This window comes from Hypanus sabinus, chromosome 6 (assembly GCF_030144855.1).
Source record: "Hypanus sabinus isolate sHypSab1 chromosome 6, sHypSab1.hap1, whole genome shotgun sequence".
Classification (NCBI taxonomy): domain Eukaryota; kingdom Metazoa; phylum Chordata; class Chondrichthyes; order Myliobatiformes; family Dasyatidae; genus Hypanus; species Hypanus sabinus.
The window spans coordinates 3,273,694-3,296,492 of NC_082711.1; the positions used below are offsets into that span (position 1 = coordinate 3,273,694).

At 55.6% G+C, this 22,799-nt stretch overlaps 1 protein-coding gene across 1 annotated transcript in view; it reads left to right on the top strand.

The window, feature by feature from the left end:
* Window positions 1-22,799, top strand: part of LOC132395241 (protein FAM83H-like) — a 66,094-nt gene that overhangs the window by 37,503 nt on the left and 5,792 nt on the right. Inside the window, exon 4 of the mRNA XM_059971555.1 lies at window positions 9,767-9,891. Within this exon, the coding sequence (XP_059827538.1) occupies window positions 9,767-9,891 (125 nt within the window). The remainder of the gene's footprint in view (window positions 1-9,766; window positions 9,892-22,799) is intronic.

Genomic DNA, 22,799 nt, shown 5'->3' on the forward strand with positions numbered 1-22,799 from the left:
TATCTCCTGTCTGGGTAGCCTCCTACCTGCTGGCATGAACATCCAACTCACAGACCTCCGTTGATACCCCTGCCCCCCCTTACCCCCATCCCTATCTATTATTTTAGTCTGGTTCTCTTTCTCTTTTTTTTATCCCCGCACTATAATCTCCCCCCAGCCCTACCTTTCTTTCTCTTTTATTTCCCATAATTCTCCACCTTCCTCCAGCCCATTTCCCTCCAGCCTATCACTTCCCAGCTCTCTACTTCATCCCTCCTTCCACTTCTTATCCCCCCTCGACCATCCCATGCTACTTCACTCCTGTTGAAGGGTTTCGGCCCAAAACATCGTTATTACCTCCTCCCATAGATGCTGTCTGGCCTGCTGAGTTCTGCCAGCGTTTTGTGTTTTTATTTATTTCCAGCATCTGCAGATTCACTTGTGTGGTCTGTATATCCGGTACAGTGTATCACTGCAGGAGGGTCTGTATATCCAGTACAGTGTATCACGGGGATGGGGGGGGGGGGGGGGTTCTGTATATCAGGAACAGTGTATCACAGAGAGAGAGTATGTATATCCAGTACAGTGTATCACAGAGAGTGGTTCTGTATATCCAGTACAGTGTATCACAGAGAGAGACTATGTATATCCAGTACAGTGTATCACAGAGAGTGGTTCTGTATATCCAGTACAGTGTATCACAGAGAGTGAGTATGTATATCCAGTACAGTGTATCACAGAGAGTGGTTCTGTATATCCAGTACAATGTATCAGAGAGAGAGAAGGTCTGTATATTCAGTACAGTGTATCACAGGAATGGTCTGTATATCCAGTACTGTGTATCACAGGGAGAGTGTCTGTATATCCAGTACATGTAGCACAGTGGTAGGGCCTGTATATTGGGTACAGTGTATCACTGTGGGAGGGTCTGTATATTGGGTACAGTGTATCACTGTGGGAGGGTCTGTATGTAACACTTACCCACAGGCTGGTATATGTCTAGGGGGAAAAAGGGAATCCAGCCACACTCCAACCCACCTCCCGTACACGCAGGTGCTGTGAGAATCGAGTTTACGCCTCGCGCCCGCCAACAGTATCAAATCCACAACAAATACCGTTATGAAATACACTTTAAAGAGTTTACTAAAATTAAAAAGAGTAGTAAGCAATACAATATATATACACAAGGAAAAAAAACAAAAGGCGCCACTTATCAAAGTTCAGTCGGTTTAGTGCACTCGTTGGAGCTCAATCAACGAACCAATCGACCCATCCGGCCGTCGCACCTGGGACCACCCCGGTGGTCTTACGAGCAGTCCAGCACACGTCCACCTTCTTCCGTGTCTTCCTCGGCCTCTCCCCAAAAAACCCGCGAAAACCCCTCCCCCAAGTTCCCAGCATCACAAGACACAATGACATTCCCCATTGATTAACAAATGAATACAATTACCATATCAGCCATTCTAAAGTGAAACAACGGCTAGAGAAACACTTATCTGACAAAGAAACATTCCTACTTGTAACAAACCAAAGTGGCCATTTTGAGTAACATACCCAGGACATTGTACATTCTCTCCCCACCAGCAAATGTCATGCCCTCATGGCATTACTAGAGGTCCCCAAAACTTCTTGCAACACACAAAACCCAACCCAGGTGCAGAAGGCAGTGACATAACTACCCAGAGCAGTACAAATCACACTCGGTTCTCCCGGTACCACATATGTCAACCGCTCCGGGGGGCGCCTAATCCTCTGAGATCTGCATACCCCTTCTGCCCCACTGGGCTCCCTCGTCACCTGCAAACCCACTGTCTCGGACACCCCAGGTCTACCTGACAGACCCGCACCCCCTTCCTCACAGGGGTCCTCCCCCACCCGAGATCTCTCCGGCTCACGCTCAGGTTCCACCCTCTCTCCCACCAATGTAGGCTGCCTCTCCATCTGACCCTCAAGACCTTCCCTCCTCTCACCCAATTCAGTATGGGAAGGGCCAGGAGCCTCCTCTCCTGGTACTGGAGCACCAGCGAATGGGAACAGGACCCACTCATCTGAGTCGTCCTCCTCTGAATCGGTAGCCATTCCCGGGTGAGGGACCCGTCCCCGCTCTTCAGCAGCGGGCTCTTCCCGTTCTCCGCTCCCTCGCAGAGTCCTTGTACTGGGCGTAACCTCCCACTCGGGCTCCTTATCCACCTGCACCGCTTGACCCAGTGGCAGCAGGTGATTCCTATGGAGTACCTTGATAGGCCCCTTTCCATCCTCGGGTTTCACCCGGTAAACTGGCAGGTTCGGCATCTGGCTCTCTATTACATAGGGGCTGGCCGCCCATCGATCTGCCAACTTGTGCTTACCAGGGAGTCCCAAATTCCGTAAAAGGACCCGGTCGCCCCGTAATAATTGTACAAACTTCACCTTTCGATCATACCGCATCTTATTCCGCTGATTTTGTTTGGTAGCCGCCGCCTCGGCCAACTCGTACGCCCGCTGTAACTCCCTCTTCATGTCGGACACGTACTTTAGATGGGACTTCCCGGGAAATTCACCCACTCCACCTCCAAAACACACGTCAATGGGCAACCTCGCTTCCCGCCCGAACATCAGATAATAGGGCGAATACCCTGTAGCCTCATTGCGAGTACAATTGTAACAGTGAACCAATTGTCCAATATGACGACTCCACCTGCTTTTCTGCCCAATCTCCAGCGTCCCGAGCATATCCAACAGGGTCCTGTTGAATCTCTCTGGCTGAGGATCTCCCTGTGGGTGGTAAGGGGTAGTCCTGGATTTCTCAACCCCAAGCATAGTCAGTAATTCCTGGATAAGGTGGCTCTCAAAGTCCCGCCCCTGATCACTATGGATTCGCCTGGGAAGGCCGTAATGCACAAAGTACTTCTCCCATAACACCTTCGCCACTGTCGTCGCCTTCTGATCCTTGGTGGGAAATGCCTGAGCATAGCGAGTGTAATGATCGGTGATGACTAATACATTCGCGGTGTTGCTGGTGTCAGGCTCAATCGACAGGAAATCCATACATACCAGGTCCAGAGGTCCCGCACTCTGCAAGTGCGACAGTGGAGCCGCCAACGCTGGCAGGGTCTTCCTCTGGATGCAACGACGGCATCCCCTACAGTATTCTTCGACGTCCCCCCTCATCCGGGGCCAGTAGAACCGGTCTTTGAGTAATCCATATGTCTTTTCCACCCCCAAATGTCCAGGATCATCATGTAAGGCCTGGAGTACAGTCTGGCGATACTCCTCCGGCAAGACCAGTTGCCAACAGCAGGGTTGGTCCGGAGGCGTCGTTACCCAGTACAAGATTTTGTTCTTTAACTTCAACCGAGACCACTCCTTCAACAACAGAGGCACATATGGGTGTTTCGCCCTCTCAGCCAACGCCCCATCCCCCTTCTTGACCGCTCTCCACACTGTGCCAATGCCCGGGTCATTTTGCTGAGCAGTTGCCACTTCCCCCGGACTCAGTTCCGGCAACTGTTTAGTCCCCAGAGCGGTCAGGTCACAATAAACTAGGGGTATGGCGTCGTCAAAAACCCCCAAATGGTCCACGGCTCGTTCCAGCCTCCCTCTTCCCTCGGCCTTCACGGTGATAGCAAACTGACACATCGCCTTCACTCCAGGGGCAGGGACACTCTCCCACTCCTCGTCCCTCTCCTCCTCCCCTGGCTCCCGACGAGACAATGCATCCGCATCGATATTCTTGCTTCCGGGGCGGTACCTCAGGCTGAAATCATATACCGACAATGCCGCCAGCCACCGATGTCCGGTGGCATCCAGCTTCGCCGAAGTCAAAATATAAGTGAGAGGATTGTTATCCGTTCTCACCTCAAACTTGGCTCCGTAAAGGTAATCGCCCAGCTTGTCCACCACCGCCCACTTCAGCGCCAGGAACTCCAACTTGTGAGTGGGATAGTTTCTCTCCGATGGCGACAAGCTTCGGCTGACAAAGGCTACCGGCCTCAATGCTTTGCCATGCTCCTGGTACAGAACAGCCCCGAGACCCTCTCGGCTGGCATCCGTGTGCAGCACATATGGCTTCTGGGGATCGGCAAAAGCCAACACAGGGGCCTGGGTCAGTGCCCTTTTCAAAGATCGGAACGCCTCTTCACATCGATCATCCCATCTCGAGCCAAAAGGTTCCGCCGGGTTCCAGTATCCTCCAGCATCCTGCCTCTGGTTCCCCGTCCTCTTCTTCCCCACCGGGGGATAGCCACACAACAGCTGAGTCAACGGGTGACACACTTTGGCGTATCCTTTCACAAATCGCCGGTAATACCCACAGAACCCCAAAAATGAGCGCAGAGCACCCACTTTCTGGGGTCTCGGCCAGGTGGTCACGGCCTCTATCTTGGTTGGATCAGTAGCCACTCCCTCTCGTGAAATGATATGGCCAATGTAGTTAACCGACGACTTGCAGAACTGGCATTTGTCCAGGGAAAGCTTCAACCCTTCTTCATTAAGCCGGCCCAACACCTTCAACAGTCTCTCCTCATGTTCCTCCAAAGTCGATCCAAACACTATCAAATCGTCCAGGTACACCAGCACCTCCAACAGATTCATACCCCCCACAGTTCTCTCCATGAGCCTCTGGAAGGTGGCTGGGGCTCCGGATATGCCTTGGGGCATTCGTTCGAACTGAAAGAACCCCAGCGGGCAGATAAAAGCGGTCTTCTCTTTATCAGCCGCACTCATCGGGATCTGGTAATACCCACTTCTTAAATCCAGCACACTGAACCACTTTGCACCGCTCAGGCAGGCCAACGCATCCTCGACTCTTGGGACAGTATATTGATCAGGGACAGTTCGCCGATTCAACGTCCTGTAGTCAACACACATGCGCACTCGCCCATTCTTCTTCCGTGCCACCACTATTGGGGACGCATAAGGACTTCGAGACTCAGCTATGATTCCGGCCTCCTTCAACTTGCACAAGTGCTGTCGCACGTCCTCAACATCTGCCGGAGCCAGCCGCCGGGATCTCTCTCGGAACGGGGTGTCCTCCGTCACCCGGATGGTGTGGCGAGTGCTTTTGGAGCAGCCAACATCAAACTCGCCCCGAGAAAAAACAGCTTCCATCTTCAGCATCTTCTCCACTAGCCTGCGTTTCCACTCCGGCGACACTGGGGAATCCCCGAAGTTAAAGGCTTCAGCGGTCAGCTCCCTTCGATGCTCCGATCCCTCCCCGTTAGGGGTCCGCACTGGTGCGCTGGACATTACCGTCACCGGGAACAGATGTGCCAGCGGCATTCCCCTCTTAAAGGTGATTTCTCTTGCCGTGGTGTTCCTGACACTTATAGCTATACGCCTCGCATGTACCACCCCTGGTCTCTGCACTTCGGGCCTCACCAGCACCCCCCGCCGGAAATCGTGTCTCCCCTTCGAGATCGTCTGGGGCGTCTACTAACAGGGCTTCTCCCGTCGGCACTCCTGGGAATCTGGGGGTCCCCATCACTAGGGCTACCTCCCCGGGCCGGATCACCTTGGGCCTCGCCTGCGTACACCACACCGTCCCTCGTTTACACTCCGGGTCCAGCCCTTGGGAGGCAACCCCTTCTGCGAACACTGCTCGAAACACTGGATGCACTGAGAGGGTCTCCAGAAAGTCTTCCCCCCCTTTCTCCTTACAAGCTCCCAGGAGCCGTCGCCCACCAGGAGGGCAGCACCACCGGTTTCCACCGGGTCAGGACACACCAACACCAACGTCTCAATAGCTTCCGACACTCCCACATTGCCCTCCGAGAACTCCAATCTCACCGATAGGTACCCATCGTATGGGTAGTCACCCTCGCTCACACCCCAAATCTGCAGGGCGTCAAATGGTGTTACGGGCAAATGCTTTAGATGTTGATTGTAGAAAGACCGGTACAATAAGGTCACCTGCGATCTCATATCAAGAACGGCTTTTGCGTAAATTCCCTCTATCCGTAGACCCACACTGGCACGGGGTCCTACCAGCCCATCCGGAAAGAGGCGTGGGCACCCGGTGGTCTTCCGGCTGATCTCTGGGAACGTGTTCTTCCAGAGGCTCCAGTCCGTTCCCTCACTGAGCCTCTCCTAAGTTTCCCGACACCTCTCCCTTTTTAGTCATAGGGGGGCTTGTCCTCCGCGGGACTCCTTGTCTCTCACAATCCCACCTAAAGTGACCCTCCTCTCCACAGCTATAGCACACCCTCGGCCTTCCACAGTCCCGCCTGAAATGCCCCTGAGAGTAGGTACCTCCCCTGTCCCTCCCCTCCAAAGGGGGTTCCCTACTCCCCGGGGGATTGTCATTCCTCCACTCAGCCACCACTTCCTGTATCGCTGAGGATTGCTCCCGTAGGCCCGTGCCCCTTTTCCGCCCCAACGCTCTCTCTTCCTCTCGCACCTCTCTAATCAGTTGCCCAAAGGATGGAGGGGGACCTTTCCTATAAGCCTGCCGGATAGTCCACGCCACCTTGTCCTCCTCCAGAGAGCCACTGAATAGCTGACTCATCCTCACGCTAGCCACGTCAGTCGCCTTCACTACCCCCCCCCCCCCCCCACCCCCGGCGCCGCAGCCCCAAGAGCATCCCCTCCATCCTAAATATGTACTCGGAGAGCTTTTCCCCTCTCCCTTGTTCCAGGCGTTGAAACTCTGCTAAAAGCAGCCAGGGTTCCCCTGACAACCCAAACACTCCCTCCAAAACTTCTAGGCAGTCCTCCACTGAGGCCCCAGGCTTCTCAGCTTTCAACTCCCGGACGGTTTTGGCTGCTAAACCCCTCAAACTTCCCACCAATCGCTGCCTCTTCTCCTCCTCTGAGCCTGGCCACTCCTCTAACATCAAAGACGTATGCTCGATCCAGGTCTCATAGTCCACCTCCCCATCCGGAGTAGGCTTGGCTCCGGAGAACACCCCCAGCTTCAGCTGTGGCCTCTCGGCCACCCCAACCAGGGAATAAAGTGCGGCTGCCAGCTCCGAGGCTTCCACCCTACCTGGGGAGCGGGGCTTAGTCACGACTCCCTCTTCCCACCTCCCTTTACTAGTGCCGGGCACCTCTCTGGTGTCCACCTCTAGCTCTAGCTCTTCCCCCGATGTCTCCTCAGCCTCATCCTGGTAGGAGTGGAGCCCCCACGGCCCCTCCTCCCCCGGTACACTGACCGTTGCCGGCATTTCCACCGTCCTGACTTCAGCACTCGTACGAACCAACACCCAGCTAGACTCTACCTCTTTACCACACCGTCTAGCTACCAATTCTACCTGCCCAATACCCTTCACCGAACTTAAACCCCTCACTATCGCGTCTCCCGAAACTCGAACATCCACTCCGCTCACTACGCATGCGTACTGTACCGGTACATCTTCAAACTGGCACCAACAAACAAACTTGTCTCTGTCCATCTCCGCTCTGCTGCCTGCGCGATTCCACAGCCCCTGACAATCCAATCCGGGACGAGCACCCCACAAATGTAACCCTTACCCAACAGGCTGGTATATGTCTAGGGGAAAAAGGAGATCCAGCCACTCTCCAACCCACCTCCCGTACACGCAGGTGCTGTGAGAATCGAGTTAATGCCTCGCGCCCGCCAACAGTATCAAATCCACAACAAATACCGTTATGAAATACACTTTAAAGAGTTTACTAAAATTAAAAAGAGTAGTAAGCAATACAATATATATACACAAGGAAAAAAAACAAAAGGCGCCACTTATCAAAGTTCAGTCGGTTTAGTGCACTCGTTGGAGCTCAATCAACGAACCAATCGACCCATCCGGCCGTCGCACCTGGGACCACCCCGGTGGTCTTACGAGCAGTCCAGCACACGTCCACCTTCTTCCGTGTCTTCCTCGGCCTCTCCCCAAAAAACCCGCGAAAACCCCTCCCCCAAGTTCCCAGCATCACAAGACACAATGACATTCCCCATTGATTAACAAATGAATACAATTACCATATCAGCCATTCTAAAGTGAAACAACGGCTAGAGAAACACTTATCTGACAAAGAAACATTCCTACTTGTAACAAACCAAAGAGGCCATTTTGAGTAACATACCCAGGACATTGTACATGTATATCAGAGGTGGTGTATCATGGTGGAACTGTTTGTTTTTTTCGTAGGGTGCATGGCAGAGCCACTGTCTGTGTATCTAGTACAGTGTATCACTATGGGAGGGGCTGTATATCCGGTACAGTGTATCACTGTGGCAGGGTCTGTATATCCGGTACAGTGTATCACTGTGGGAGGGTCTGTATATTGGGTACAGTGTATCACTGTGGGAGGGTCTGTATATTGGGTACAGTGTATCACTGTGGGAGAGTCTGTATATTGGGTACAGTGTATCACTGCGGGAGGGTCTGTATATCCGGTACAGTGTATCACTGTGGCAGGGTCTTTATATCCGGTACAGTGTATCACTGTGGGAGGGTCTGTATATTGGGTACAGTGTATCACTGTGGGAGGGTCTGTATATCCGGTACAGTGTATCACTGTGGGAGGGTCTGTATATCAGAGGTGGTATATCATGGTGGAACTGTTTGTTTTTTCGGTAGGGTGCATGGCAGAGCCACTGTCTGTATATCTAGTACAGTGTATCACTATGGGAGGGTCTGTATATCCAGTACAGTGTATCACTGTGGTAGGGTCTGTATATCCGGTACAGTGTATCACTGTGGGAGGGTCTGTATATCCGGTACAGTGTATCACTGTGGGAGGGTCTGTATATTGGGTACAGTGTATCACTGTGGGAGGGTCTGTATATTGGGTACAGTGTATCACTGTGGGAGAGTCTGTATATTGGGTACAGTGTATCACTGTGGGAGGGTCTGTATATCCGGTACAGTGTATCACTGTGGTAGGGTCTGTATATCCGGTACAGTGTATCACTGTGGGAGGGTCTGTATATCCGGTACAGTGTATCACTGTGGGAGGGTCTGTATATCAGAGGTGGTGTATCATGGTGGAACTGTTTGTTTTTTTCGTAGGGTGCATGGCAGAGCCACTGTCTGTGTATCTAGTACAGTGTATCACTATGGGAGGGTCTGTATATCCAGTACAGTGTATCACTGTGGAAGGGTCTATATATTGGGTACAGTGTATCACTGTGGGAGGGTCTGTATATCCGGTACAGTGTATCACTGTGGAAGGGTCTGTATATTGGGTACAGTGTATCACTGTGGGAGGGTCTGTATATTGGGTACAGTGTATCACTGTGGTAGGGTCTGTATATCCAGTACAGTGTATCACTGTGGGAGGGTATGTATATCCGGTACAGTGTATCACTGTGGGAGGGTCTGTATATCAGAGGTGGTGTATCATGGTGGAACTGTTTGTTTTTTCGGTAGGGTGCATGGCAGAGCCACTGTCTGTGTATCTAGTACAGTGTATCACTATGGGGGGGGGCTGTATATTGGGTACAGTCTATCACTGTGGTAGGGTCTGTATATTGGGTACAGTGTATCACTGTGGTAGGGTGCATGGCAGAGCCACTGTCTGTGTATCTAGTACAGTGTATCACTATGGGAGGGTCTGTATATCCAGTACAGTGTATCACTGTGGTAGGGTCTGTATATTGGGTACAGTGTATCACTGTGGGAGGGTCTGTATATCAGAGGTGGTGTATCATGGTGGAACTGTTTGTTTTTTCGGTAGGGTGCATGGCAGAGCCACTGTCTGTGTATCTAGTACAGTGTATCAGGTGGGAGGGGCTGTATCTGGTCCTGTCAGCGCAGTGGGACTATCACCTGCTGGTAAGGGGGTTATTCACGGCCAGTGGGGTATATCCTGGGCGAGCACTGTCTGATCACTCCCTCTCTTGCAGTTCCTGCGGGTGAGGACTTTGGTTGGATCTACCTACCTCTGTCGCTCCGGTATATCGTTCACTGGAAATCTGATCGAGCGCTTTCTGCTGGTCGACAGTAATGCCGTCCTCTGCGGCTCCTACAGGTCAGTGACCGAGGCTGCCTGCTATTGGTTACACAGTCGGGCCACGGTACCCCCAGACACAGGGCTTTGTGATCACCTCACTCGCCCCCTTCCAGCCATCCCACCCCGTTAAGCCGTGTTCCCACCAGCGGGGGAAATCACAGTGGCCAATTAACCCACTGATTCTGTATGCCTTTTGGACATGGGAGGAAATTGGAATCTGCGCACAATTGGGGGAGACGTGCAAACACACACAGGTAGTACCTGATGTCAGGACCAAGCCTAGAGTCATAGAGTTAGTGAGCACTGCATCACAGAAACAGGCTTGTGACCCAATCAATCCATGCCAAGCCACAAATCTGTCTGGTCCCATCGACCTGCACTCAAACAGTGGCAATCCATACGCCTCCCAAATTTATCCAAATTTCTCCGCTGTTGAAATCAAACCCCGTATTTATCATGCCCTTACTGTCCTCTGAGTGAAGAGGTTTCCCCTCATGTTCCCCTTAAGCTTTTCACCTTTCACCCTTAACCCATAACCTCCAGTTGAGGAAAAACTTTTTCACCCAGAGAGTGGTGGATCTGTGGAATGCTCTGCCTCAGAAGGCGGTGGAGGCCAATTCTCTGGATGCTTTCAAGAGAGAGTTAGATAGAGCCCTTAAAGATAGTGGGGTCAAGGGATATGGGGAGAAAGCAGGAACGGGGAACTGATTGTGGATAATCAGCCATGATCACAGAGAATGGTGGTGCTGGCTCGAAGGGCCGAATAGCCTACTGCTGCACCTATTGTCTATTGTTTCGTTGTCATCTCATGCACCCTCAGCGGAAACAGCCTGCTTTCATTTAGCCCATCTGTTGTTGTTGACTGCTCCCTAGTCATCGTCGACTCTTGGCAACTCCATGCATAGTGTGTGTGCTCAGATAGGGAGGGATTTTGTGGCAAGATACAGAAGTGGGTTGCCAGGCCTTTCTCCTCAGATACTGCTGCTGCCCAAGCTGGATCTGAATTCAAGACAGTCTGCCTCAAAGTCCATTGCTGATGCCATTATACCACCGGTTAGGCCTTACCCTATCAATACCCTTCATAACTTTATATTCCTCTATCAAGTCTCCCCTCAGTCTTCTATGCCCTTTGAAATAAAGTCCTAGCCAATTCAATCTTTCCTTATAACTCAGGTCCTCCAGTCCTGGCAACATTCTTGTGAATTTTCTCTGTACTCTTTCAACCTCGTTTACATCTTTCCTTTGGGTAGGTGACCAAAACAGCACACAATTCTTCAAATTAGGCCTCTCCAATGTCTTATACAACTTCAACAGAACATCCCATCTCCTGAACTCCATACATTGATTTATGAAGGCCAATGTGCCTAAAGCTTTCTTTATGACTCTACCTACCTGTGATGTCACCCGACAGTCTGCAGGATTTTGAGGAATTATGGACCTGTATTCCCAGATCTCTCTGTTCTACCATAGTCCTCGGTGCCCTACTGCTGGTTAGTCCTTGCAAAATGCATCACCTCGCAATTGTCGGCATTAAATTCCCTCTGCAATCCTTCATCCCATTTTTCCAGCTGGTCCAGATTGTTCTGCAAGCTTTGATAATTTTTCTTGCTGTTCACTACACCCCTCACCTTGATGTCATCCCCAGTTTCGTTGATCTAGTTAACCATATCATCATCCAGATCATTGATATAGATGATAAAAACAACAAAGGACCCTGCATCGATCCCTGTGGTACACTACTAGTCAAAGGCCTCCAGTCAGAGAGGCAACCATCCACTTTCTCCCACAAAGCTATTACCTAGTCCAATCTACTACCTCATCCTGAATGCCAAGCGACTGAGCCGTCTTGACCAGCTTCTCACGCATCAGTGTTGGGAAGTGTATGGTCATGTCCTTTGGTAGAAGAAATAAAAGGGTAAACTATTTCCTAAATGGAGAGAAAATACAAAAAAATGGAGGCGCAAAGGGACCTGGGAGTCCTAGTGCAGGATTCCCTAAAGGTTAATTGACAGGTTAAGTCTGGGGTGAGGAAGGGAAATGTGATGTTAACATTCATTTCAAGAGGACCAGAATATAAAAGCAAGGATGTAATGTAGAGATTTCATGAAGCACTGGTGAGACCTCACTTGGAGTATTGTGAACAGTTTGGGGCCCCTTATCTTAGAAAGGATGTGCTGAACCTGGAGAGGGTTCAAAGGAGGTTCATGAAAATAATTGCAGGATTGAATGGCTTGTCATATGACTAATGTTTTATGGCTCTGGGCCTGTATTCATTGGAATTCAGAAGAATGAGGGATGACCATGTTGAAACCTATCAAATGGTGAAAGGCCTTGATAGAGTGGATGTGGGAGAGTCTAGGACCAGAGGGCATAGCCTCTGAATAGAGGAGTGTCCTTTTCGAATGGAGATAAAGAAGAAGTTCTTTAGTCAGAGTTGTGAATCTGTGAAATTTGTTTCCACAGGTGGCTATGGAGGCCAAGTTTTTATGTATGTTTCAGGCAGAGGTTGATAGATTCTTGATGGGTCACGGCATGAAGGGATATGGGGAGAAGGCTGAGAGGAGAATTGGATCAGGCATGATGAGATTTGAGGAGCAGACTCGATGGGCCAAATGGCCTGATACTGCTCCTATATCATATGGTCTTATGATCTTCGCCTTGTCTGTTGGAATACCCTTGTGCCGTCTTATAGCCTTTCTGATTTCTTTTTCTAGGTGTTCTCTTGCATTTCTTGTACTCCTCAAGCTCCTCAGTTATTTCTACCCGCCTGTCCCTGCTATGCACCTCCTTCTTTTTCTTAATCGGCGCCTCAATATCTCTCAGAAACCTAGGTTCCATTAACTTGTTCTCCTTGTCTTTTATTTTGACCCGAACATACAGCTTGCAAAATTTCACTTCTAAAGGCTGCCTACTTTCCAAGTACACCTATGTCGGGAAACAGCTTGTCCCAGTCCACATTTGTCAATCCTTTCTGAGACCATGAAAATGGCCTTTCTCCAGTTTAGAATCTCAACTCCTGGACCACACCCATCCTTTTTCAATATTACCTAAATATTCATGGCATTATGATCACTGGATGCAAAGTGTTCCCTTACACAAACTCTGCCACCTGCCCTATCTCGTTCCCTTTTTGGAGATATAATATCACTCTCTCTGGTTGGAACTTCTGTGTACTGATTAAGAAAACTTTTCTAACCACATTTGACAAACTCTTTCCCGTTCAACCCTTTTATAGTGTGGGAGTCCCTGTCAATATGTGGAAAACTAAAATCACCAACTGTCACAATCTTATGTTTTTTTTCAACAGTTACAATCTTACTACAAATTTGCTCCTTAACATCCGGCAGTCCGCCGGGTGGTTTATAATATAATATAATGCCATTACTGAGGTCAATGGGCAGGACAGAAGAGGAATAGGCTTCCTAGTCCACAATATCTGCACTGAGCATGATATCAAATCCAAATCGATCCCTTCTGCCTGCATATCCCTCCGTTTCCTGCATATTCATGTGCCAGTCTAACTGATCACTGGCGCTACACACACCCACAATCACTGACGCCATCGGTAACCGCAGTCACTGACACCACCCGCGCCCTCGTCCTCACCCACTATCACCGACGCCATCGGTAACCGTCACTGACACCACCCGCACCCTCGTCCTCACCCACTATCACCGACGCCATTGGTAACCGTCACTGACACCACCCGAACCCTCGTCCTCACCCACAATCACTGACGCCATCGGTAACCGCAGTCACTGACGCCACCCGTACCCTCGTCCTCACCCACAATCACCGACGCCATCGGTAACCGCAGTCACTGACGCCACCCGTACCCTCGTCCTCACCCACAATCACCGACACCATCGGTAACCGTCACTGACGCCACCCGCGCCCTCGTCCTCACCCACAATCACCGACGCCATCGGTAACCGCAGTCACTGACGCCACCCGCGCCCTCGTCCTCACCCACAATCACCGACGCCATCGGTAACCGCAGTCACTGACGCCACCCGCGCCCTCGTCCTCACCCACTATCACCGACGCCATCGGTAACCGCAGTCACTGACGCCACCCGAACCCTCGTCCTCACCCACAATCACCGACGCCATCGGTAACCGCAGTCACTGACGCCACCCGTACCCTCGTCCTCACCCACAATCACTGACGCCATCGGTAACCGTCACTGACGCCACCCGAACCCTCGTCCTCACCCACTATCACCGACGCCATCGGTAACCGTCACTGACGCCACCCGTACCCTCGTCCTCACCCACAATCACTGACGCCATCGGTAACCGTCACTGACGCCACCCGAACCCTCGTCCTCACCCACTATCACCGACGCCATCGGTAACCGTCACTGACGCCATCGGTAACCGTCACTGACGCCATCGGTAACCGTCACTGACACCACCCGAACCCTCGTCCTCACCCACTATCACCGACGCCATCGGTAACCGCAGTCACTGACGCCACCCGTACCCTCGTCCTCACCCACAATCACTGACGCCATCGGTAACCGCAGTCCCTGACGCCACCCGCGCCCTCGTCCTCACCCACTATCACTGACGCCATCGGTAACCGCAGTCACTGACGCCGCCCGCGCCCTCGTCCTCACCCACTATCTCCGACGCCATCGGTAACCGTCACTGACGCCACCCGCGCTCCTCGTCCTCACCCACTATCACCGACGCCATCGGTAACCGCAGTCACTGACACCACCCGAACCCTCGTCCTCACCCACAATCACCGACGCCATCGGTAACCGTCACTGACACCACCCGTACCCTCATCCTCACCCACAATCACTGACACCATCGGTAACCGCAGTCACTGACACCACCCGTACCCTCGTCCTCACCCACAATCACCGACTCCATCGGTAACCGTCACTGACGCCACCCGCGCCCTCGTCCTCACCCACTATCACTGACGCCATCGGTAACCGCAGTCACTGACGCCACCCGAACCCTCGTCCTCACCCACAATCACCGACGCCATCGGTAACCGCAGTCACTGACGCCACCCGAACCCTCGTCCTCACCCACTATCACTGACGCCATCGGTAACCGCAGTCACTGACGCCACCCGCGCCCTCGTCCTCACCCACTATCACCGACGCCATCGGTAACCGTCACTGACGCCACCCGAACCCTCGTCCTCACCCACTATCACCGACGCCATCGGTAACCGCAGTCACTGACGCCACCCGAACCCTCGTCCTCACCCACTATCACCGACGCCATCGGTAACCGCAGTCACTGACACCACCCGAACCCTCGTCCTCACCCACTATCTCCGACGCCATCGGTAACCGTCACTGACGCCACCCGCGCCCTCGTCCTCACCCACAATCACCGACGCCATCGGTAACCGTCACTGACGCCACCCGAACCCTCGTCCTCACCCACTATCACTGACACCATCGGTAACCGCAGTCACTGACGCCACCCGAACCCTCGTCCTCACCCACTATCACCGACGCCATCGGTAACCGCAGTCACTGACACCACCCGAACCCTCGTCCTCACCCACTATCACCGACGCCATCGGTAACCGTCACTGACACCACCCGAACCCTCGTCCTCACCCACTATCACCGACGCCATCGGTAACCGCAGTCACTGACGCCACCCGAACCCTCGTCCTCACCCACTATCACCGACGCCATCGGTAACCGCAGTCACTGACACCACCCGAACCCTCGTCCTCACCCACTATCTCCGACGCCATCGGTAACCGTCACTGACGCCACCCGCGCCCTCGTCCTCACCCACAATCACCGACGCCATCGGTAACCGTCACTGACACCACCCGAACCCTCGTCCTCACCCACTATCACCGACGCCATCGGTAACCGCAGTCACTGACACCACCCGCGCCCTCGTCCTCACCCACTATCACTGACGCCATCGGTAACCGCAGTCACTGACGCCACCCGCGCCCTCGTCCTCACCCACTATCACCGACGCCATCGGTAACCGTCACTGACGCCACCCGAACCCTCGTCCTCACCCACTATCACCGACGCCATCGGTAACCGCAGTCACTGACGCCACCCGAACCCTCGTCCTCACCCACTATCACCGACGCCATCGGTAACCGCAGTCACTGACACCACCCGAACCCTCGTCCTCACCCACTATCTCCGACGCCATCGGTAACCGTCACTGACGCCACCCGCGCCCTCGTCCTCACCCACAATCACCGACGCCATCGGTAACCGTCACTGACGCCACCCGAACCCTCGTCCTCACCCACTATCACTGACACCATCGGTAACCGCAGTCACTGACGCCACCCGAACCCTCGTCCTCACCCACTATCACCGACGCCATCGGTAACCGCAGTCACTGACACCACCCGAACCCTCGTCCTCACCCACTATCACCGACGCCATCGGTAACCGTCACTGACACCACCCGAACCCTCGTCCTCACCCACAATCACCGACGCCATCGGTAACCGCAGTCACTGACACCACCCGAACCCTCGTCCTCACCCACAATCACCGACGCCATCGGTAACCGCAGTCACTGACACCACCCGAACACTCGTCCTCACCCACTATCACCGACGCCATCGGTAACCGTCACTGACACCACCCGAACCCTCGTCCTCACCCACTATCACCGACGCCATCGGTAACCGCAGTCACTGACGCCACCCGTACCCTCGTCCTCACCCACAATCACCGACGCCATCGGTAACCGCAGTCACTGACACCACCCGAACCCTCGTCCTCACCCACAATCACCGACGCCATCGGTAACCGCAGTCACTGACGCCACCCGTACCCTCGTCCTCACCCACAATCACTGACGCCATCGGTAACCGCAGTCACTGACACCACCCGCGCCCTCGTCCTCACCCACAATCACCGACGCCATCGGTAACCGTCACTGACGCCACCCGCGCCCTCGTCCTCACCCACTATCACCGACGCCATCGGTAACCGCAGTCACTGACACCACCCGAACCCTCGTCCTCACCCACAATCACCGACGCCATCGGTAACCGTCACTGACACCACCCGCGCCCTCGTCCTCACCCACTATCACCGACGCCATCGGTAACCGCAGTCACTGACACCACCCGAACCCTCGTCCTCACCCACAATCACCGACGCCATCGGTAACCGTCACTGACACCACCCGCGCCCTCGTCCTCACCCACTATCACCGACGCCATCGGTAACCGCAGTCACTGACGCCACCCGAACCCTCGTCCTCACCCACTATCACCGACGCCATCGGTAACCGCAGTCACTGACACCACCCGAACCCTCGTCCTCACCCACTATCACCGACGCCATCGGTAACCGTCACTGACACCACCCGCGCCCTCGTCCTCACCCACTATCACCGACGCCATCGGTAACCGCAGTCACTGACGCCACCCGCGCCCTCGTCCTCACCCACTATCACCGACGCCATCGGTAACCGCAGTCCCTGACGCCACCCGTACCCTCGTCCTCACCCACAATCACCGACACCATCGGTAACCGCAGTCACTGACGCCACCCGTACCCTCGTCCTCACCCACTATCACTGACGCCATCGGTAACCGTCACTGACGCCACCCGCGCCCTCATCCTCACCCACAATCACCAACGCCATCGGTAACCGCAGTCACTGACACCACCCGTACCCTCGTCCTCACCCACAATCACCAACGCCATCGGTAACCGCAGTCACTGACGCCACCCGCGCCCTCGTCCTCACCCACAATCACCGACGCCATTGGTAACCGCAGTCACTGACACCACCCGAACCCTCGTCCTCACCCACTATCACCGACGCCATCGGTAACCGCAGTCACTGACACCACCCGCGCCCTCGTCCTCACCCACAATCACTGACGCCATCGGTAACCGTCACTGACGCCACCCGCGCCCTCGTCCTCACCCACAATCACCGACGCCATTGGTAACCGTCACTGACACCACCCGCGCCCTCGTCCTCACCCACAATCACCGACGCCATTGGTAACCGTCACTGACACCACCCGAACCCTCGTCCTCACCCACTATCACCAATCCCATCGGTAACCGTCACTGACGCCACCCGCGCCCTCGTCCTCACCCACAATCACCAACGCCATCGGTAACCGCAGTCCTTGACGCCACCCGTACCCTCGTCCTCACCCACAATCACCGACACCATCGGTAACCGCAGTCACTGACGCCACCCGCGCCCTCGTCCTCACCCACTATCACCGACGCCATCGGTAACCGTCACTGACGCCACCCGAACCCTCGTCCTCACCCACTATCACCGACACCATCGGTAACCGCAGTCACTGACGCCACCCGAACCCTCGTCCTCACCCACAATCACCGACGCCATCGGTAACCGCAGTCACTGACGCCACCCGAACCCTCGTCCTCACCCACAATCACCGACGCCATCGGTAACCGCAGTCACTGACGCCACCCGCGCCCTCGTCCTCACCCACAATCACCGACGCCATCGGTAACCGCAGTCACTGACGCCACCCGCGCCCTCGTCCTCACCCACTATCACCGACGCCATTGGTAACCGTCACTGACGCCACCCGCGCCCTCGTCCTCACCCACTATCACCGACGCCATCGGTAACCGCAGTCACTGACGCCACCCGAACCCTCGTCCTCACCCACTATCACTGACGCCATCGGTAACCGTCACTGACGCCACCCGTACCCTCGTCCTCACCCACTATCACCAATGCCATCGGTAACCGTCACTGCCACCACCCGTACCCTCGTCCTCACCCACTATCACCGACGCCATCGGTAACCGTCACTGACACCACCCGAACCCTCGTCCTCACCCACTATCACCGACGCCATCGGTAACCGCAGTCACTGACACCACCCGAACCCTCGTCCTCACCCACTATCACTGACGCCATCGGTAACCGCAGTCACTGACACCACCCGCGCCCTCGTCCTCACCCACTATCACTGACGCCATCGGTAACCGCAGTCACTGACACCACCCGAACCCTCGTCCTCACCCACAATCACCAATCCCATCGGTAACCGCAGTCACTGACACCACCCGCGCCCTCGTCCTCACCCACTATCACTGACGCCATCGGTAACCGCAGTCACTGACACCACCCGAACCCTCGTCCTCACCCACAATCACCAATCCCATCGGTAACCGCAGTCACTGACACCACCCGCGCCCTCGTCCTCACCCACTATCACCGACGCCATCGGTAACCGCAGTCACTGACGCCGCCCGAACCCTCGTCCTCACCCACTATCACCGACGCCATCGGTAACCGCAGTCACTGACACCACCCGAACCCTCGTCCTCACCCACAATCACCAATCCCATCGGTAACCGCAGTCACTGACACCACCCGCGCCCTCGTCCTCACCCACTATCACCGACGCCATCGGTAACCGCAGTCACTGACGCCGCCCGAACCCTCGTCCTCACCCACTATCTCCGACGCCATCGGTAACCGCAGTCACTGACACCACCCGAACCCTCGTCCTCACCCACAATCACCGACGCCATCGGTAACCGCAGTCACTGACTCCACCCGAACCCTCGTCCTCACCCACAATCACTGACGCCATCGGTAACCGCAGTCACTGACGCCGCCCGAACCCTCGTCCTCACCCACTATCTCCGACGCCATCGGTAACCGCAGTCACTGACACCACCCGAACCCTCGTCCTCACCCACAATCACTGACGCCATCGGTAACCGCAGTCACTGACACCACCCGAACCCTCGTCCTCACCCACAATCACTGACGCCATCGGTAACCGCAGTCACTGACGCCACCCGCGCCCTCGTCCTCACCCACTATCACCGACGCCATCGGTAACCGCAGTCACTGACGCCACCCGAACCCTCGTCCTCACCCACTATCACCGACGCCATCGGTAACCGCAGTCACTGACGCCACCCGCGCCCTCGTCCTCACCCACTATCACCGACGCCATCGGTAACCGCAGTCACTGACGCCACCCGAACCCTCGTCCTCACCCACTATCACCGACGTCATCGGTAACCGCAGTCACTGACACCACCCGCGCCCTCGTCCTCACCCACAATCACCGACGCCATCGGTAACCGTCACTGATGCCACCCGTACCCTCGTCCTCACCCACAATCACTGACGCCATCGGTAACCGTCACTGACGCCACCCGTACCCTCGTCCTCACCCACAATCACTGACGCCATCGGTAACCGCAGTCACTGACGCCACCCGCGCCCTCGTCCACACCCACAATCACCAACGCCATCGGTAACCGCAGTCACTGACGCCACCCGAACCCTCGTCCTCACCCACAATCACCAACGCCATCGGTAACCGCAGTCACTGACGCCACCCGCGCCCTCGTCCTCACCCACAATCACCAACGCCATCGGTAACCGTCACTGACGCCACCCGCGCCCTCGTCCTCACCCACTATCACCGACGCCATCGGTAACCGCAGTCACTGACACCACCCGAACCCTCGTCCTCACCCACAATCACTGACGCCATCGGTAACCGTCACTGACGCCACCCGCGCCCTCGTCCTCACCCACAATCACCAATCCCATCGGTAACCGCAGTCACTGACACCACCCGCGCCCTCGTCCTCACCCACAATCACCAACGCCATCGGTAACCGCAGTCACTGACACCACCCGCGCCCTCGTCCTCACCCACAATCACCAACGCCATCGGTAACCGCAGTCACTGACACCACCCGCGCCCTCGTCCTCACCCACAATCACCGACGCCATCCGTAACCGCAGTCACTGACACCACCCGCGCCCTCGTCCTCACCCACAATCACCAACGCCATCGGTAACCGCAGTCACTGACACCACCCGCGCCCTCGTCCTCACCCACAATCACCAACGCCATCGGTAACCGCAGTCACTGACACCACCCGAACCCTCGTCCTCACCCACAATCACCGACGCCATCGGTAACCGTCACTGACGCCACCCGCGCCCTCGTCCTCACCCACTATCACTGACGCCATCGGTAACCGCAGTCACTGACGCCACCCGAACCCTCGTCCTCACCCACTATCACCGACGCCATCGGTAACCGCAGTCACTGACACCACCCGCGCCCTCGTCCTCACCCACAATCACCGACGCCATCGGTAACCGTCACTGACACCACCCGCGCCCTCGTCCTCACCCACTATCACCGACGCCATCGGTAACCGCAGTCACTGACACCACCCGCGCCCTCGTCCTCACCCACAATCACCGACGCCATCGGTAACCGTCACTGACACCACCCGAACCCTCGTCCTCACCCACTATCACCAACGCCATCGGTATCCGTCACTGACGCCACCCGCGCCCTCGTCCTCACCCACAATCACCGACGCCATCGGTAACCGCAGTCACTGACGCCACCCGAACCCTCGTCCTCACCCACAATCACCGACGCCATCGGTAACCGCAGTCACTGACGCCACCCGCGCCCTCGTCCTCACCCACAATCACCGACGCCATCGGTAACCGCAGTCACTGACGCCACCCGCGCCCTCGTCCTCACCCACTATCACCGACACCATCGGTAACCGCAGTCACTGACGCCACCCGAACCCTCGTCCTCACCCACAATCACCGACGCCATCGGTAACCGCAGTCACTGACGCCACCCGAACCCTCGTCCTCACCCACAATCACCGACGCCATCGGTAACCGCAGTCACTGACGCCACCCGCGCCCTCGTCCTCACCCACAATCACCGACGCCATCGGTAACCGCAGTCACTGACGCCACCCGCGCCCTCGTCCTCACCCACTATCACCGACGCCATCGGTAACCGTCACTGACACCACCCGAACCCTCGTCCTCACCCACAATCACCGACGCCATCGGTAACCGTCACTGACGCCACCCGTACCCTCGTCCTCACCCACAATCACTGACGCCATCGGTAACCGTCACTGACGCCACCCTTACCCTCGTCCTCACCCACAATCACTGACGCCATCGGTAACCGCAGTCACTGACGCCACCCGCGCCCTCGTCCTCACCCACAATCACCGACGCCATCGGTAACCGTCACTGACACCACCCGCGCCCTCGTCCTCACCCACTATCACCGACACCATCGGTAACCGTCACTGACACCACCCGCGCCCTCGTCCTCACCCACTATCACCGACGCCATCGGTAACCGCAGTCACTGACGCCACCCGTACCCTCGTCCTCACCCACTATCACCGACGCCATTGGTAACCGCAGTCACTGACGCCGCCCGCGCCCTCGTCCTCACCCACTATCACCGACGCCATCGGTAACCGCAGTCACTGACACCACCCGAACCCTCGTCCTCACCCACTATCACCGACGCCATCGGTAACCGCAGTCACTGACACCACCCGAACCCTCGTCCTCACCTACAATCACTGACGCCATCGGTAACCGCAGTCACTGACGCCACCCGCGCCCTCGTCCTCACCCACAATCACCGACGCCATCGGTAACCGTCACTGACACCACCCGCGCCCTCGTCCTCACCCACAATCACCGACGCCATCGGTAACCGCAGTCACTGACGCCACCCGCGCCCTCGTCCTCACCCACAATCACCGACGCCATCGGTAACCGCAGTCACTGACGCCACCCGAACCCTCGTCCTCACCCACAATCACCAACGCCATCGGTAACCGCAGTCACTGACGCCACCCGAACCCTCGTCCTCACCCACAATCACCAACGCCATCGGTAACCGCAGTCACTGACGCCACCCGCGCCCTCGTCCTCACCCACAATCACCAACGCCATCGGTAACCGTCACTGACGCCACCCGCGCCCTCGTCCTCACCCACTATCACCGACGCCATCGGTAACCGCAGTCACTGACACCACCCGAACCCTCGTCCTCACCCACAATCACCGACGCCATCGGTAACCGTCACTGACGCCACCCGCGCCCTCGTCCTCACCCAC